The sequence below is a fragment of the Schistocerca americana genome, chromosome 8, assembly GCF_021461395.2.
Source record: "Schistocerca americana isolate TAMUIC-IGC-003095 chromosome 8, iqSchAmer2.1, whole genome shotgun sequence".
Taxonomy (NCBI): domain Eukaryota; kingdom Metazoa; phylum Arthropoda; class Insecta; order Orthoptera; family Acrididae; genus Schistocerca; species Schistocerca americana.
Genome location: NC_060126.1, coordinates 513,366,123 through 513,386,296, shown reverse-complemented (window position 1 = coordinate 513,386,296; position 20,174 = coordinate 513,366,123). Strand labels below are relative to the sequence as shown.

The following is a 20,174-nucleotide window of genomic DNA, read 5'->3' as shown; positions in this document are numbered from 1 at the left end:
AACTTAACTGCTTTTTCGACGTTATTTTACCAGCTAACTAAAAATAGTAAAGCCTTGAACCCCTTCCACTAAATTTAGTTAGTATTAAGATTCTTTTACAGGGAGTGCAGTGTAGCTGACGCTGAAATCATTAAGTATTTGGTTATATCATCGCTAGTCTCACTGAACTCTTCTGAACTCTACATGTCATGTGTGGTCTGGCGTCTCCTTACCGGCAATAGGTCCCAGGTTCAAACTAGTCAATTTCCTAAAAAACACGCTCAGAGCGTCGTTGCGCTAAAGTGGTAGGGAGACACGACTTAGAACAAACAGAAACCACGCAGAATGTTGGAGCTGTCTATACTAAGGCTATACTAAGGATGTTCGCGTGGACGTAAGCTGCAGTAGTTAGTCAAAGAGGAACAGAACTCCACGGGACAGGACGTTGCGCAGAGTCACGTGTGTCCAGAGTGCAGACCGGAGAGCGCAGTAAGGACGACACGCATGCTGGCCGGCGACTTCAGCTTGCTGCTGCGGTGCGGTCTGTACTGGCGAGGTGAGCGGCCGGCTCTCGCCTGTTGCAGGGTGTGGGTGGGCGCGCGGCTGTACGTGCTGCTGACCGACCCGGAGCACGCGGCGGCCGTGCTGGGAGGCGGCGGCGGCGGCGGGGGCGGCGGCTTCCACGAGAGGGCCGGCCTCCGGCAGTGGGACGCCCTGCGGCCCTTCACAGGGCGCGGACTCGCCACCGCGGCAGCGGGGGACGGCTGGAGCCGCAGGCGGAGGTAAGTGGCTGGCTGCACGCGCCGCTGGCCAAGTGCTGCCGACGTCTAGTACAGAAACTTCCTCAACTAGATTAACGAAAAATACACAAAAGTTAAAGGCGGTTCCTTTAATGCCTCAGATCTTCTACGTATTCTCCCCTTGCTCGAATACAACGCTCACAGTGCTCAAACGGCCGTCTGGAACTGTCGGGGAATTCCAGATGATTGGAAAAGAGCACAGGTAGTTCCAGTTTTCAAGAAGGGTCGTCGAGCAGATGCACAAAACTATACGCCCATATCTCTGACATCGATCTGTTGTAGAATTTTACAACACGTTTTTTGCTCGCGTATTGTTTCTTTTCTGGAAACCCACAATCTACTCTGTAGGAATCAACATGGATTCCGGAAACAGCGATCGTGTGAGACCCAACTCGTTTTATTTGTTCATGAGAGCCAGAAAATATTAGATACAGGCTCCCAGGAAGATGCCATTTTTCTTGACTTCCGGAAGGCGTTCGATACAGTTCCGGACTGTCGCCTGATAAACAAAGTAAGAGCCTACGGAATATTCGACCAGCTGTGTGCTTGGATTGAAGAGTTTTTAGCAAACGGAACACAGCATGTTGCTCTCAATGGAGAGACGTCTATAGACGTTAAAGTAACCTTTGGCGTGCCACAGCGGAGTATTATGGGACCATTGCTTTTCACAATATACACTCCTGGAAATGGAAAAAAGAACACATTGACACCGGTGTGTCAGACCCACCATACTTGCTCCGGACACTGCGAGAGGGCTGTACAAGCAATGATCACACGCACGGCACAGCGGACACACCAGGAACCGCGGTGTTGGCCGTCGAATGGCGCTAGCTGCGCAGCATTTGTGCACCGCCGCCGTCAGTGTCAGCCAGTTTGCCGTGGCATACGGAGCTCCATCGCAGTCTTTAACACTGGTAGCATGCCGCGACAGCGTGGACGTGAACCGTATGTGCAGTTGACGGACTTTGAGCGAGGGCGTATAGTGGGCATGCGGGAGGCCGGGTGGACGTACCGCCGAATTGCTCAACACGTGGGGCGTGAGGTCTCCACAGTACATCGATGTTGTCGCCAGTGGTCGGCGGAAGGTGCACGTGCCCGTCGACCTGGGACCGGACCGCAGCGACGCACGGATGCACGCCAAGACCGTAGGATCCTACGCAGTGCCGTAGGGGACCGCACCGCCACTTCCCAGCAAATTAGGGACACTGTTGCTCCTGGGGTATCGGCGAGGACCATTCGCTACCGTCTCCATGAAGCTGGGCTACGGTCCCGCACACCGTTAGGACGTCTTCCGCTCACGCCCCAACATCGTGCAGCCCGCCTCCAGTGGTGTCGCGACAGGCGTGAATGGAGGGACGAATGGAGACGTGTCGTCTTCAGCGATGAGAGTCACTTCTGCCTTGGTGCCAATTATGGTCGTACGCGTGTTTGGCGCCGTGCAGGTGAGCGCCACAATCAGGACTGCATACGACCGAGGCACACAGGGCCAACACCCGGCATCATGGTGTGGGGAGCGATCTCCTACACTGGCCGTACACCACTGGTGATCGTCGAGGGGACACTGAATAGTGCACGGTACATCCAAACCGTCATCGAACCCATCGTTCTACCATTCCTAGACCGGCAAGGGAACTTGCTGTTCCAACAGGACAATGCACGTCCGCATGTATCCCGTGCCACCCAACGTGCTCTAGAAGGTGTAAGTCAACTACCCTGGCCAGCAAGATCTCCGGATCTGTCCCCCATTGAGCATGTTTGGGACTGGATGAAGCGTCGTCTCACGCGGTCTGCACGTTCAGCACGAACGCTGGTCCAACTGAGGCGCCAGGTGGAAATGGCATGGCAAGCCGTTCCACAGGACTACATCCAGCATCTCTACGATCGTCTCCATGGGGGAATAGCAGCCTGCATTGCTGCGAAAGGTGGATATACACTGTACTAGTGCATGCTCTGTTGCCTGTGTCTATGTGCCTGTGGTTCTGTCAGTGTGATCATGTGATGTATCTGACCCCATGAATGTGTCAATAAAGTTTCCCCTTCCTGGGACAATGAATTCACGGTGTTCTTATTTCAATTTCCAGGAGTGTATATAAATGACCTAGTAGATAGTGTCGGAAGTTCCATGCGGATTTTCGCGGATGTTGCTGTAGTATACAGAGAAGTTGTAGCATTAGAAAATTGCAGCGAAATGCAGGAAGATCTCTAGCGGATAGGCACTTGGTGCAGGGAGTGGCAACTGACCCTTAACATAGACAAATGTAATGTATTGCGAGTACATAGAAAGAAGGATCCTTTATTATACGATTATATGGTAGCGGAACAAACACTGGTAGCAGTTACTTCTGTAAAATATCTGTGAGTATGCGTACGGAACGATTTGAAGTAGAATGATCATATAAAATTAATTGTTGGTAAGGCAGGTGCCAGTTTGAGGCACATTGGGAGATCCTTAGAAAATGTAGTCCATCAACAAACGAGGTGACTTACAAAACGCTCGTTCGAGCAATACTTGAGTATTGCTCATCAGTGTGGGATCCGTACCAGGTCGGGTTGACAGAGGAGATGGAGAAGATCCAAAGAAGAGCGGCGCGTTTCGTCACAGGATTATTTGGTAAGCGTTACGGAGATGTTTAGCAAACTCAAGTGGCAGACTCTGCAAGAGAGGCGCTCTGCATTGCGATGTAGCTTGCTGTCCAGGTTTCGAGAGGGTGCGTTTCTGGATGAGGTATCGAATATATTGCTTCCCCCTACTTACATCTCCCGAGGAGATCATGAATGTAAAATTAGAGAGATTCGAGCGCGCACGGACGCTTTCCGGCGGTCGTTCTTCCCGCGAACCATACGCGACTGGAACAGGAAAGGGAGGTAATGACAGTGGCACGTAAAGTGCCCTCCGCCACACACCGTTGGGTGGCTTACGGAGTATAAATGTAGATGTAGATGTCGTTCAACCCGTGCATCACCCTGGCTTGAACGTCGGTTACGTCGTCGACACGTTAACCTTCCGTGTGAATTTCTCCACATTCTCGTTTTGTGGCAGGTGCGGTGTAATGGCCTTACTGGGGACAAAAGTTGTCAGCTGAAAATAATTCCGAGTAAAAGACTTTACAAAATATTAATTTTGAAGAATGTAGCTAAAATAAACGTTCTTAAAATTTGGTGAGTGTAACTCAGGTCGTTGACAATACTAAACGTTGACCAGAACTTGTCTTCATTTCGTTGCTTCGCTATAATTGACGTTTCCTGTAAGTTTCTTAACTGAAAACGGGCCAGAGAACACAGTGGTTCTCAAAAGACGTTAAAAGTTAATTATTATATGAGGTGTACAGTTTACACTATTCGGCATTAAGATTACTACACCACGAAGATGACGTGCTACAGACGCGAAATTTAACTGACAGGAAGAAGATGCTGTGATATGCAAATGATTAGCTTTTCAGAGCATTCACACAATGTGGGCGCCGGTGGCGACACCTACAACGTGCTGACACGAGGAAAGTTTCCAACCGATTTCTCATACACAAACAGCAGCTGACCGGCTTTGCCTGGTGAAACGTTGTTGGAATGCCTCGTATAAGGAGGAGAAATGCGTACCATCACGTTTCCGACTTTGATAAAGGTCGGATTGTAGCCTATCGCGATTGCGGTTTATCGTATCGCGACATTTCTGGTCGCGTTGGTCGAAAGCAGAATATGGAATCGGTGGGTTCAGGAGGGTAATACGGAACGCCGTGCTGGATCCCAACGGCCTCGTATCACTAGCAGTCGAGATGACAGGCATCTTTTCCGCATGGCTGTAACGGATCGTGCAGCCACGTCTCGATTCATGAGTCGACAGATGGGGACGTTTGCAAGACAACAACCGTCTGCACGAACAGTTCGACGACGTTTGCAGCAGCATGGACTATCAGCTCGGAGACCGTGGCTGCGGTTACCCTTGACGCTGCATCACAGACAGGAGCGCCTGCGATGGTGTACTCAACTACGAACCTGGGTGCACGAATGGCAAAACGTCATTTTTTCGGATGAATCCAGGTTCTGTTTACAGCATTATGATGGTCGCATCCGTGTTTGGCGACATCGCAGTGAACGCACATTGGACGCCTGTTTTCGTCATCGCCGTACTGGCGTATCACCCGGCGTGATGGTATGGGGTGCCATTGGTTACACGTCTCGGTCACCTCTTGTACGCATTGACGGCACTTTGAACAGTGGACGTTACATTTCAGATGTGCTACGACCCGTGGCTCTACCCTTCATTCGATCCCTGCGAAACCCTACATTTCAGCAGGATCATGCACGACCGCATGTTGCAGGTCCTGTACGGGCCTTTCTGGATACAGAAAATGTTCGAGTAAAAATAACTGAAATGATACGTATAACCAATGCTGATTACGTTTTTGTTAATTATATATGTTATTTTGTGTGGTGATGGTGGTGGTTAGTGTTTAACGTCCCGTCGACAACGAGGTCATTAGAGACGGAGCGCAAGCTCGGGTTAGGGAAGGATTGGGAAGGAAATCGGCCGTGCCCTTTCAAAGGAACCATCCCGGCATTTGCCTGAAACGATTTAGGGAAATCACGGAAAACCTAAATCTGGATGGCCGGAGACGGGATTGAACCGTCGTCCTCCCGAATGCGAGTCCAGTGTTATTTTGTGTGTGTGAGAGAGAGACAGTTATTTTATCTCAAGTTTTCTTTTGCAATACGCTTTTGACAACAGTAAAAAAATGGTTCAAATGGCTCTGAGCACTATGGGATTCAACTTCTGAGGTCATCAGTCCCCTAGAACTTAGAAGTACTTAAACCTAACTAACCTAAGGACGTCACACACAGCCATGCCCGAAGCAAGATTCGAACCTGCTACCGTAGCGGTCGCGCGGTTCCGGACTGAAGCGCCTAGAACCGCTCGTCCACCGCGGGCGGCGACAACCGTAAATCGCTAAGTACAGCTATCTATGTGACGGAGGTACTTTAAAATTTCAGGTGTAATATCTTGCTAGTTGCGCTGCAGAACAGTGGTCATCGAATGCAAGAAGCCACGGTGCTGGGGTCTGGTGGAAAGTCCAGCGAGGCGGACGCAGTGTTGCAATAGACGCCGCTGCTACGACCTCAGTGTAAACAAAACACAGAGGCCGGCCTCTGCGCTAGCCCTGTCCTCGGCGGTCAACAAAGGCGGACGTCGGCGTGCCAGGCTCGGCGCGGGTCCGTGTGAGGAATCCGTACTGCTGCGAAACGCTGCTGCCTCGAGGCGTGCTCCGGCGCGGGAAGCAGCTCTCGGCCCATTAGCAGGCGCCAGCTGCTACTCTTCGGCCGCAGTGCCGACGCGGAAGCTTGTCAAAAGACGAGGATGACCAAAGTAATAGCCGACGTGAATCGTCGAATGTAAAGGCCACACTTCTCGAGAGGGATTTCTACAAGCTTTAAGCAGATAACTAACCGATCAGCACGTGATGGGAAAGACAATGTCTTCCTGCGTGTAGTTTGCGACAGACGCAGCGGAGAAGAAGGAACAGTACCTCTGATTTTGAAACTAAACCGTATCAGAGTTCCATCATTTTAGCACTCTGACTGTTCAGTGTGTAGACAAACAAACTCGCGAATGACGTCGGAAGGTCCGCGGCACTGTTTGCAGGCGATGCTGTTGGAGACAGGAGACCTGTAACGCCAGCGGGATGAAAGGAGACCTGCAGAAAGTCGACAGTTCGTACCAGGACTGCCAGTTTGCACTCGACGTAAATAAAAGTAAATTATCCCGCATAAATTTGAGGAAACAGCACGGGTTGTTTCTTTACACCAGGACTGTACAGAGTTGCTAGTATTGTGGGCTCCAAACCCCTCAATGTGGCTATGCAAAGGGAACAAAACATACACAATTAGTTTACAGGTTCTGTTTTGCAAATGCTTCTTTGTTTAACAAATACAATTACAACAATTTGAAGCGAGATATTTCAAAACTTATTTCTTTTGCAGGTTATGTGTCTTTAACAGGTTTTCTGAACATCGCTTACTGACATGTCAATTCTCGTTTCAAAGAAGGAATTTCCTGTTAATGTAGTTCGCACTGTGCCACTATCAAGTACGATTGACAATTTAATTTATGTTACACTTTATAAACAAACTCGTCTGTTATTTTTTGCTGCTTACTTGACGTAGCTGTAAGCCTTTGCCCTATAGTTCAACTGGCCCCTCTCTGCTATCGCACCTGAATATAGGTTTCCCAGCACAGAGTATTTGGTATTCATATAAGCAACTTTAATCATTAACGTATTATATTCTCACAAAGATTCCATTGTTCTTAATGAATCACTTATAAGTATAAGTTATTTTCTAAAAAGTAATAATAGTATTCAGAAGTAATTATAGTTATCCATGCCATTAAAAGAAACTATCTGCCTAACAATAGATTCGATGGCCTAATGGAGTTTCTTTAGCTGTGATAAGTAACTTAAATGCTTTTAAAACTTAACACGCAGTGCTAACTACATGTTTCAGACTAGTACCAGTGTTTTATCGAAAATTCAGATAAGCCCGTTCAAAATTAACATAAGAATCGATATTAGAATCAAAACCCTTCTCTCTTCGAGATCGTGTCAACATCAGTAGCAAAAACTACGTGCGTAAACCTTTTACTTATGAAATTTCCGTCCAGGGAAAATCACCCTCTTTTGTTCTGTAGAATGTATCATAGCCTCACAGAATTAAGCTACAAGTCAAGTCAGCGATATAGTTTACTATCTATTCTGACTTTGTCTTATTTTGTGAAAATAAACCTGATTTTTTTGAAAAATGCGGTTAGTTTTGTAATACTTATAAACCAATCAGAATATGTTTATACAGGGTGACTCACCTAACGTTACCGCTGGATATATTTCGTAAACCACATCAAATACTGACGAACCGATTCCACAGACCGAACGTGAGGAGAGGGGCTAGTGTAATTGTTTACTACAAACCATACAAAAATGAACGGAAATATGTTTTTTAACACAAACCTACGTTTTTTTAAATGGAACCACGTTAATTTTGTTAGTACATCCGAACATATAAACAAATACGTAATCAGTGCCGTTTGTTGCACTGTAAAATGTTAATTAAATCCGGAGATGTTGTAACCTAAAGTTGACGCTTGAAACCTCCGACGTTCAGTTGCGTGTTGTAACAAACACGGGCCACGGTCGGCGAGCAGCATCTGCAGGGACATGTTTACGATGACGACTGTGTTTACGAGTGTGGCTGTAGTGCACTGTTGTGGTTTGGTCTAGCTGTCGCAGTGTCCACATGTAGCGCTTGCTGCTATTGTTATTCTGCATTCGTCTCCGCACGCAGACCAACTGTAGTACACCGTGTTACCAGACGTCTGTGATAGCGTAGTGTTGTAGGAACTGTGAGCGTGGTGTATTCGAACTCTGAAAAGGCGGAGATGATACTCATCTATGGCGAGTGTCGACGAAATGCAGCTGAAGCCTGCAGGGTGTATGCAGAATGGTACCCGGACAGAGAGCATCTAACGTGCCGCACATTGCAAAGCACCTACCGCCAACTGTATGCAACGCAAACGGGTCCGTAACAGGCCCGTCACAGGAGAAGCGGGTGCAGTTGGTGTGTTAGCTGCTGTTGCCACGAACCCACGCATGAGTACACGGGACATTGCGAGAGCCGGTGGACTGAGTCAAAGTAGTGTCATGCGCATACTGCATCGTCACCGCTTTCACCCGTTTCATGTGTCGCTACCTCAGCAATTACATGGTGATGACTTTAATCATCGAGTGCAATTCTGTCAATGGGCATTAACAGAGAATGCGTTGCAGTTCTACCTGTTTACCGATGAAGCGGGTTTCACAAACCACGGGGCAGTGAATCTACGGAACATGCATTACTGGTCCGTGGACAATCCTCGCTGGCTCAGACAGGTAGAGCGACAGCGACCGTGGACTGTAAATGTATGGTGCGGAATCATTGGCGACCACCTCATTGGTTCTCACTTCATTGCAGGGGCGCAAACAGCTGCAACATACTTCGCGTTTCTACAGAATGATCTGCCAACGTTGGTCGAAAATGTCCCACTGGAAACGCGTCGACGTATGTGGTATCAGCATGATGGTGCACCTGCACATTCCGCAATTAACACTAGGCTGACCCTTGACATGATGTTCGACGGGCGTTTCATAGGACGTGGAGGACGCATAAATTGGCCAGCCCGGTCTCCTGATCTTACACCTCCGGACTTCTTTCTGTGGGGTACGTTAAAGGCGAATGTGTACCGTGATGTGCCTACAACCCCAGAGGATATGAAACAACGTATTGTGGCAGCCTGCGGCGACATTACACCAGATGTACTGCGGCGTGTACGACATTCATTACGCCAGAGATTGCAATTGTGTGTAGCAAATGATGGCCACCACATTGAACATCTATGGGCCTGACATGTCGGGACACACTCTATTCCACTCCGTAATTGAAAACGGAAACCACGTGTGTACGTGTACCTCACCCCTCATGGTAATGTACATGTGCGTCAGTGAAAAAGACCAATAAAAAGGTGTTAGCATGTGGACGTAATGTGCTGTTCCAGTCTCTTCTGTACCTAAGGTCCATCACCGTTCCCTCTGGATCCCTACGTAATTGGGTGCTCTCCGATACGCACGATCGAACAGCGGAGGAGTGGTACTCAAGCGTCAACTTTAGGTTACAATATCTCCGGATGTAATTAACATTTTACAATGCAACAAACGGCACTGATTACGTATTTGTTTATATGTTCAGATGTGGTAACAAAACTAACGGGGTTCCATTTAAAAAACGTAGGTTTGTGTTAAAAAACATACTTCCGTGCATTTTTTTTAATGGTTTGTATTAACCGAGTACACTAGCCCCTCTCCTCACGTTCGGTCTGTGGAATCGATTCGTCAGTATTTCATGTGGTTTACGAAATATATCCAGCGGTAATGTTAGGTGACTCACCCTGTATATGGTCGTAATGAAATTAAAACTCTTCGCTCTAAATTTACCGCAAATACGGCTACCCAGAGTACATTTATAATCTATGGTATCACTTTAAAAAGAAACCTTTCAAGTTATTATTTTTCAATTGCGTTTAGTCTTGATTTTAAAAAATTTCGATAAAGGGCAATTTATTTCAGTTATAAGTTGGTCACTGAATTCTAATTTAAGTATCGTAGCTTTGTTTTATTTCTTTTGATTTCAGCACAGCCAAGTCGCAAGGGTACGAGTGCTAGCAAAATTGTAAGTCCCCACTGACAGACTGTAATCGTAAACAAAAAAAAACCTAGACCCACCTCCACTTTGGTCCATACAATTAGACAATTTGAACAAAATTGAAACCTCTTCAGGCGTTGGTGATATGAGACCCACAAACGATCCCTAGTTGAAATGGTCACTTGACATGGTTAATCAGCAGTAATAGCTATGCAGTACGAATGCCTTCAGTAATGGCAGCTTAAGATGTGTGCTCTTTCTTTAACTACGAGAGTAATCCAAAAAGTAAAGTCTTTTTTTTTTTTTATAAGTACAGAACTCTGTTTGTGTGGCAGTTGGTCACATTGTTATGAAGAGTGCTTGACGCGCTGTGTGTAAACATGCGCACGCCGCGCTGAGGCGCTCAGCCTTGGCTTGGCAGCCTTTGAGAATGGAGCTCCCGTTGGATGTTACCGCCAAATGCGAATTGCCCTCAGTTATTCGGCTTTTGAACGCAAAGGGCACTGCGCCGATTGAAATCCATCGCCAACTAACGGAAGTGTATGGTTGTATGGTGAGTCGTGCATGGATGTCAAAAATGTTCGTAAGTGGTGTAGAGAGTTTGCAGCTGATCGGACCGAAATTCACGACGGAGAAAAGAGCGGGAGACCGTCAGTTTCTGAGGAGACAGGTTGAGCAAAGCATGCGTGAAGATCGGCGGATCACCCTGGGTGATCTCTGCACGTTGGTTCCTGAGATTTCCCGAAGCACCGCTCACAGAATTTTAACGGAAACATTGAACTACCGGAAGCAGTGCGCAAGATGGGTGCTACGCATGTCGACTGAGGACCACATGCGGCAACGAGTTGATGCTTCCCGCGCATTTCTTCACCGCCTTGCAGCCGAGCAGGACAACTTTCTGGACTCAGCTGTCGCGGGTGACGAAACATGGGCATACCACTTTACACCTGAGACCGAGCAACGATCACGCCAGTGGCGGTATCCTTCCTCGCCAAAGCCACGGAAATTCAAACAAACACAGTCTGCCGGTAAAGTCATGACCACCGTTTTTTTGGGATCAGAAATGGGTATTGTTGGTCGACTTTATGCCGACTGGGACCACAATTAACGCTGACAGGTACTGTGAGACTCTGAAAAACTCAAACGGGCAATTCAAAACCGGAGAAGAGGAATTGTTGAGCAAGGGCGTACACATTTTCCATGACAACGCTCGCCCACACATCGCTGGCAAACCCCTGCTCTCCTGCAGCAGTTTCAGTGGAACATAATCTCCCATTCACCCTGTAGTCCTGAATTGGCGCCCAGTGAGTATCACCTGTTCCCTAGGTTTGGCTGGAAAGCGATTCAGCTCCGACGACGAGGTGAAAGAGGAAGTTTATAACTTTCTGAACAGCATGGCGACGAGCTGGTATGACATGGGCATACAAAAACTGCCACAGCCTCTATAAAAATGCATCGACAGAAATTATGTCGAAAAATAGCCAAATGTTTAAGCTGTAAACTGATGTAAACCACTGCAGAAACAAACAGGTCTATGTACTTATAAAAAAATAGGAGGCCTTACTTTTGGGATTACCCTCGTATATCAGGGCGGATCCTTATGAACTAATGAGAAAATTTTCACTGTAGGAACAGGCTAACTTCACGCTGTCAAATGACAAGGTTTGTCATCTTAAATGACATGCACGTGAGTCATCAACTCGCTCGAGGCCCCAAAAATTCACCTACACGCAACCACAAAACAGCAACATCCCAGTCCTTAGAGCGCGCCACACAATCTGAGTGTGCTTCCAGAACCACCAATCAACAACGCACAATCAAAATAATTAACTCTTGTGCCATACAGCCCATAAACATACTTCTGTACCAATAAATAATTACGCAAGCCCGGCAAACATTACTCGCTATTAAATATCTCGCTACACTATCTGAATTGTTAGGTGAATCCTAATTTTGTCAGCCCCGAAACTAAAAACGAGATCCTCTAAAATTTATTTTGGAAGGATAAGCGAAAGAAAATACACTGAAGAGCCAAAGAAACTGGTGCAACTTCTAATACCGTGTAGGGCCCCCGTGACCACGCAGAAGTGCCGCAGCACGACGCGGCATGCAATCATCCAATGTCTGAAGTAGTGCTGTAGGGAATTGACACCAAGAATCCTGCAGGGCTGTCCATAAATCGGCGAGAATACGAGGGGGTGGAGACCTCTTCTTAACAGCACGTTGCAAGGCATCTCACACAAGCTCAATAATGTTCATGTCTGGGGAGTTTAGTGGCCAGCGCAAATGTTTAAACTCAGAAGAGTGTTACTGGAGCTACTGTGTAGCAATTCTGGACGTGTGGGGTGTCGCATTTTCCTGCTGGAATTGCCCAAGTCCGTCAGAATGCACAATGGACATGCATGGATGCAGGTGATCAGACAGGATGCTTACATACGAGTCACCCGTCAGAGTCGTACCTAGACGTATCAGTGCTTCCATATCACTCCAACTGCACACGTCCCACACCATTACAGAGGCTACACCAGCCTGAACAGCTCCCTGCTGACATGCAGGGTCCGTGGATTCATGAGGTTGTCTCCATACCCGTACACGTCCATCCGCTCGATACAATTTGAAACGAGACTCGACCGACGAGAAAACGTGTTTCCGGTTATCGACCGTACAATGTCGGTGTTGGTGGGCTCAGGCGAGGCATAAAGCTTTGTGTCGTGCAATCATCAAGGGTGTACGAGTGGGTCTTCCGCTCCTTGGTTCGCACGCTGACACTTGTTGATGGCTCGGTATTCAAATCTGCCGCTATTTGCGGAAGGGTTGCACTTCTGTCACGTTGAACGTTTCTCTTTAGTCGTCGTTGGTCCAGTTCTTGCAGGATCTTTTTCCAGCCGCAGCGATGTCGGAGATTTGATGTTTTGCAGCCTTCCTGATATTGACGGTACACTCGTGAAATGATCGTACTGGAAAATCCCCACTTCATCGCTACCTCGGAGATGCTGTGTCCCATCACTCGTGCGCCGACTATACCACCACGTCCAAACTCACTTAAATCTTGATAACCTGCCACTGTAGCAGGAGTAATCCATCTAACAACTGCGCCAGACACTTGTCGCCTTACATAGGCGTTGCCGACCGCAGCGCCGTATTCTGTCTGTTTACATATCTCTGTACTTGAATACGCATGCCTGTACCAGTTTCTTTGGCCCTTATGTGTATATCGTCGATAGTCTCCTACAATTACGACTTACTGCACTACACGGCTCTCTCTCGACAACTATCTTACCCAAAACTATCGTCCGGCCGCGGTGGTCTAGCGGTTCTAGGCGCGCAGTCCGGAACCGCGCGACTGCTACGGTTGCAGGTTCGAATCCTGCCGCGGGGATGGATGTGTGTGATGTCCATAGGTTAGTTAGGTTTAAGTAGTTCTAAGTTCTAGGGGACTGATGACCACAGATGTTAAGTCCCATAGTGCTCAGAACCAACCAAAACTATCGTCTCTACGATCTGAACCGACTTCTCGTTCGGCTGAATCGGTAGTACCTACCGACAGCATTTTAAGACTGATTGGAAGCGTTGGTTCTGATAAATGTGCAGCGCCATTATTCCCGTCAACGATTTTTAATATTGGTGACGAAGGCTGTCAGCCGCACGCTCAGCGGCCAGCTCCTGTATGTAACCTCTCTGGACTGCAGCGTCAGAGGTTGTAGCGCACCGCTGCAACTTTCGGATATGCACGTCCTTCATCTCGGTTTTATGAAATCTACAACCCAGTTACAATATATATGTATTACATTCATTTCTCTACAACAAGTAGAGCCATACTAACAACTGATGTAGCACATGAGCAGGAGTCAGTAAATAGGGTTGAACGCACCAAATTTTTGGGTGTACATACTGATGAAAACTTGCACTGGAAGAGGCGTATTACTCAGCTTTTCAATCAATTACGTTCAACTACTTGTGCTAATATAGGAAGCAAATGTATCAACCTCTGGACTTATTTTGCATATTTTCACTCAGTAATATTTTGCGGAATAATTTTCTGGGGTAACTCATCACTTGGAAAAAAGTATTGATTGCAGAAAAGCGACCAGTGAAAATAATATGCTGTGTTCGCTCGCGGACGTCATGTAGGTACCTCTTCAAAGAATTAGGCGTTTTAACTGCGTCGTCACAGGACGTATATTCGCCAATGAAATTCGCCATAAATAATCCATGACGGTTTGAGAAGAAACAGTAATGTGCATAACTACAGCACTAGAGCGAAGAATGGCCTTTGTTACTCATTGTTAAAGCTTTCAGTGGCTCACAAAGGACTTCAGTGTGCAGTAACAAAAATTTTTCATCATTTGCCCAATAGCACAAAATTTCTGACAGGTAGTGACGCAAGTTTTAAACTTAAAATAAAATAATTTGTCCTGGTCAAGCCCTTGTGTTCCGTTGACGAATTTCAACTTAAAAACTGGCTGGCAGTTAAAAAAAAGATTGTGTAGTAACATGACTAGGACTAAAAATAATAATGTGTTGATTAATGTTAACACTAATCGTGTATACATACCCTGTAAACTGACTTCTTCTACATCATTTCGATAAAAGAATCGTTCAGATCATTTATGGAACATATAACTAAGTCAGTAACTAACTAACTAACTAACTCAGAAAACTTACATGCCTTATTTTTCACATTTCTTGGATATTAAACTTACTTTGAGATGCTAATTCAATAAGTAAAGGTGCCACCGAAAACATTTGTGCATTTTCAACTTGACACAGCGCAAGTGCTGCTCAAATGGTTCAAATGGCTCTGAGCACTATGGGACTTAACGTCTGAGGTCATTAGTCCCCTAGACTTAGTACTACTTAAACCTAACGAACCTAAGGACATCACACACGTCCATGCCCGAGGCAGGATTCGAACCTGCGACCGTAGCAGCAGCGCAGTCCCGCGCTGAAGGGGCTAGAACCGCTCGACCACAGCGGCCGGCGCAAGTGCTACTTCTGGCAGTTCAGAAAATGTAGAACGTAGACTTTCGTAGTGTATCATTAATTTGTATGCCTTTGCGAGACGTACAACACTCTCGCAAGTAAGGCAAGTGATGTTTGTCAGCGATTCCACAAAAAATATTTTTCCGTCCATCTATGCTCAAACTGCCGCGGTTCGTCCTGTAACTGACGCTTCCTGCTTGGTCCTGTTTCCACCAGTCTACACACACTGAGGTGCGTAACGCAAGTACCAGCTCATCTACACTTCTGTATGTTGACAGCTGCAAGATAGTGGCGCTCCTTAGCTTGTAGATAGGACCTCATTGCTGTCACTCGAAGGCCTTCCGCGCCTCCGCCGTCGGAATGTTGCCGTTCCGCCATCGAGGCGCCCCCATCGGCCTACGGCGCGCCCTTCGAGCCCCGGTTGACGCGCGGCTGGACCCTACACGCGCCTGCCCTGTCCCTGAGACCCTGGAGCCGTCCTCCTCACACGGGACGTGTTTGTGATCGCGGCTGCTGCGGGCTACGGAACGGCCTGCCCACGTCTCACGGAACGTGACGCGCTGCTCAACGTGATTTGCGACCTCGGCGCTCTCCGGCGATAGCTGCGCGCTCTGTCTGCCGCGCAGACAAACCACACAGTTTCTGTACGAAAATGGCCGCGCGTAAAACAGCAGCGTTACCTCTGTCAGCGATTGTCGAAGAAGGTGGAAGAAAATCACGAAGAAGTCTCTCGATTCGTTGACGGCTCGAACAGTGAATTCCTGGTGCAGGAACACCACATAATGCTGTTCATAGATCTGAGATACATACTAGTACAAGCAGTGCTTTTTTTTCTAAAAGAAAAGTTTGGGGGCACTCCGACATGGGATATAATGCAGCGAAAATTAGTTATAACTGAAGCATGGGATACCACCATTGGACTCTTCAGTTGACTTTACAGCTCAAATGAAGCAGGCGATACCGAGAAACACACAAACATACAAGACAAAGTGGTATCGAACACTTCAGTTTACATCACCTCAAATGAAGCATGCGATTTGAACGTACGCATATCCGTTTAGCACTACCAGCGCCCACTATTAGCGGGCGAAGGCACTACGTGCTTGTCGAACTGGCTGCCAGCGATTCAGTTGCAGAGAACGGTTGCCGCAGCTTCGAAATGCTTGAAGCAGCCAATGACATCGATTTTCCCACCAAAAACTGCACTGGTATCGTTCGTATTGCAATTACCAACACGAAAAAATGAAAGAAAAAATTTACGTCCGTGAAATAAATCCTTAGCACTCTTCCAAGTTCTCAACATCGTAAAAAAATTACTTTGTCGACGAAAAAGTTTAGGGGTACGCATCCCCCAGCGTTCCCCCAGTAAAACAGCACTGGTATTTCACTAACTCAGCTGACTCTTCATCTCATTTTCGGTTTCAAATTGAGTATAGCTATAATACGGTGTCTAATGTACATTTGCGTATGCATAATATCGGTATTCTCGATCTTGCATTAACTACCACCACTCTGAAGTATCGCACTTCATCACATAGATTTCATGATCGAGATTCGTTTCGTAATTTCGTTTGAGTGCAAGACGAGATTTCTTTCGAGACTGTTCATAACCGCTTTATATTTACCGGCAAAGTACAATTATGAGGTAGTCTATAAAACCGAGAGGTAGGTATACACATTTTACAGAAAATTTCGTATCTTCCAGTGTGTAACTCGTGTTTACTTCCTGACTCAGAGTCAAATTAAGATTTCTGGCCACTGTGGAAACATTCCAGTCGTTGGCCTTTGGAATAGGCATTGCAACAAATACATTATTTATAATAAATTAGGTCGACTTTTGTAGATAATAATCCATTATCTATTAAATTAATGAGAAAGATCTAGAAATTTTTATAACGAAAAGATGTAAAAAAATTGGAAATAGGTGGTCGTTAAGAAGCTGTCTTTGTACCCCTATCGACTGCGCTACAGCTTCGAGATGGCAGCCTCTCCCTTCGTATGTGGTTTACTGGTACATTGTATAAAGACTGTATCTACAGATGTCATTATTTGATATTTAATACAAAAACTGCAGTAGAAAGACGCGCTTCCGATAGACCACCATTGTGCAGTAGCTTTCAGCAATATGATTCAATAGAACACAAGTTATAACATTCAAAACAACTACAGGAAGTGGCTGGCCAGAGTGGCCGAGCGGTTCTAGGCGCTGCAGTCTGGAACTGAGCGATCACTATGGTCGCAGGTTCGAATCCTGCCTCGGACATGGTTGTGTGTGATGTCCTTAAGGTAGTTAGGTTTAAGTAGTTCTAAGTGCTATGGGACTGATGATCTCAGAAGTTTAGTCCTGCAGTGCTCAGAGCCATTTGAACCATTTACAGTGTAAGATGGCAAGAACTATGTCCCTTACATGAAGTCATTTAAGATCACCTAACTTACGTTGAACGAACAGTAGGGCTGAACAAAAATGACTGACAAGGCACAATGCATCTTGTAGAGGGTATAGTATGGACGTATTGAAATAATTAATATCGGGTGATGGTTTTAAAGTAATTCACATGACATGAAAACTTTGTGGAAACGCTTCGATTTCCTGGAGGCTACTTTATCCCAGGGAAGTACTCAGAATTGACCGTGCCCGCCGAAGGAGCGGCTAAGGGAAGCGACAATAGGCAGCTTAGGGCGGCTCAAGCTCTGAGAAAGCGGTAACGGTGCGCGGCCTCCAGCTGCCTCAAGATGAGTGACAGTGAGTGGGTGTTGACCCCATGCTGGTGTACCGGGGAGCAGACGGAGAACTTGTACGCCTGTTGATAAATGTCTGTTGTCCCGTTTTCAGTGAAACATGCGAGAAAACTGCGCAAAGCTGTGGTGGAGCGGTGACTATAGCAACTTCACACTGAATTCACGGTCCACAGAGTCTGAAGTAAATCAGGTGACGAGTGACAGAATGAAATACGCCGGTCTCCGATGGGAACGTAGGACCGAGGAATTTGAAGTGTTCTCCTGGGAGTCAGAATTCCGGAAAAATTTGTGTTTTGTGCAGACGCTAACCTTGATGGGTGGCCTGGGAGGAGCTAAATAGCAGAAGTTGAGAGGAAGGGAAATTTTGTGGGAATTTGTTCACTTCCCAGAGCAGGCATTGGTCGGCGCTGGGAAGCGACGCATAATTAACGCGACTTGCGCTGCAATTGGCGTAAGTGATTTTGCTGGAGGGGAAACCGAGGCAAAGAGCGGACTGTGAGAAGTCCCCGTAGAGGTCTTCCGTTCCCAGCTTGCCTAGAGTGCGGACGTGGCGTTCTTTACTCAGCTTGCCTGAGAGAGAGTGAGCACCTCTGCAGTTTAGGACTTAGCAAACGGAACGATTGAGCTTGGAGATAGGAAGTTTTCGTTCAGCTATGTACTGAGCAAGATAGCTAGGAGTGAATAGACGAGCGCAGCCTTGCAGCACCACGAGGTCGGCCGACGTCCACACAACGACGCCGCTCCGCCACGCTGGATTCGGTGATATTGTGCCCGCTCCGGCCACTGATTTATTTGTTGGATCACATCGGCAAAGTTTCCACGAGGGTTTCATTGGCTGTGTATTGTAGAATTCTTCTCGCACTTCGCATTATGCCTGTGTCAGTCGGTAGGAATTACTTTTGAGTATTGCGCTTTACTTCACACAAACGCAATTTACTACCACTGCCTGATAGGAGAGTCTTGTAATGTGATGATTGAAGGTTGGGAGTTAAAATAAATTTGTGCTAATCGACTGCATCTGTTTTCAATCAAGTAGTTGAAATCCCAAGTCACTTTCTTAATTAATTTTGTGTTCAACATTTGCATCTGGTGTTCAATAGCTGAATATATCATCAATGTGCACCCCTTTTTAATTAAAAGTGATCAATTCTGAATGAATTAATGTCAACACTGCCACCGCAGTTCAATCAGGAGTCACAGGGCCATATTAGTTTTTTGCGTTATCTGATATTGAGGAAGTTTTGCACTCTCTGTTGATCTGTTAGTCAATTAATTGGGGTGAACACACGCCAAAACCAGCTAAGTGACGGGTGGGGTGTTACAACAGGAAGTGTTTACCTATGATATATAGTTTCCTCTCATTTTCTTAATAGCATATTGTAACATTTTCGAGAAATCCTCAATTTGCTGATGCTTTGAAACAACTTATATTCACAGCACGTACTCTATTCGAATGATAAGGAAAACCCAGCAGACACGACGTTTAATGTCATACAATATGGCGACTCCTAAGTTTTGCTTGTGACGTCAGAACAATGTCGCATCTCGTTGGCATACGTTCGTGTCCGCGAGCCAAGAATCTGACGTACCAGGTGTTTTATTTCACGCTTTGCAGCCAAGTGGAACGTGGAACTCCACTCTTTGATATCACAAGCTTCTCGTCCCCGTGCGTTTTCACGTCCCGCTAGGGGACGGTTTCAAAGTGCAGCTAAACTGACGATACAGCACGTCACGTGATGGCTGATACGCACTGGCGCCGTGTGCTGCTGTTTCCACACACCCGCCTAAAAAATTCTATTTGCACGGCTTTCAATACGGCGTGAACTCTGACCATCCGAACAGACACTGGTATTGTTATTCAGGTTATGGGAGTAAAGTTGAGCCTAGAATCCAATACGAAGGACAGAAAGCATAACTTTTGCATTTGGAACTGTATTTTGGATAGAAATAACAAAGGGACGTATGAACTAAGCAACACCAGGCAACTAAAATCCGTTCTTGAACCACTTTCGGATAACGAAAGTAAATTTCGAGTAACTGTTGATCTGCGCATCGAGCTGTATTAAAAAATCTGATACATTGAAGATGCAGTACCTGCTTGAGTGAAACTACAGGTGACACTTTGATGTTTGACATTCGGCGATAACCTGTCATCTCTGCAATGTTTGTACCACGTCCTCAAAACTACAATTTCAGTGTAGTTGTGTGATGTGTTGATGCTATTTTCTACGTCTTGGAAGCTAATAATTTCATTCTTGCGCCGCACATGAGTTAAGTATGATGAAACATTAAAGTTATTCTACACCGAAATTTGGATCTATGCTTCGTGCCTTATAGTTGATTTCTTTTATTAAGAGCCACATTCAATCTGAAATTATACTGCTACCAGAAACCATGTTACTTACTTTCTGACATTGACTGGCCAAGTGTTTAAGAGCATTTAAGATGCCAATA

General features: G+C 46.5%; 1 protein-coding gene across 1 annotated transcript in view; it reads left to right on the top strand.

Annotated features, from left to right (window-relative positions):
- The window catches only part of LOC124545951 (cytochrome P450 4C1-like), a 192,425-nt gene that overhangs the window by 44,022 nt on the left and 128,229 nt on the right, over positions 1–20,174 (top strand). Inside the window, exon 2 of the mRNA XM_047124913.1 lies at positions 564–761. Coding sequence (XP_046980869.1) covers positions 564–761 — 198 coding nt within the window. The remainder of the gene's footprint in view (positions 1–563; positions 762–20,174) is intronic.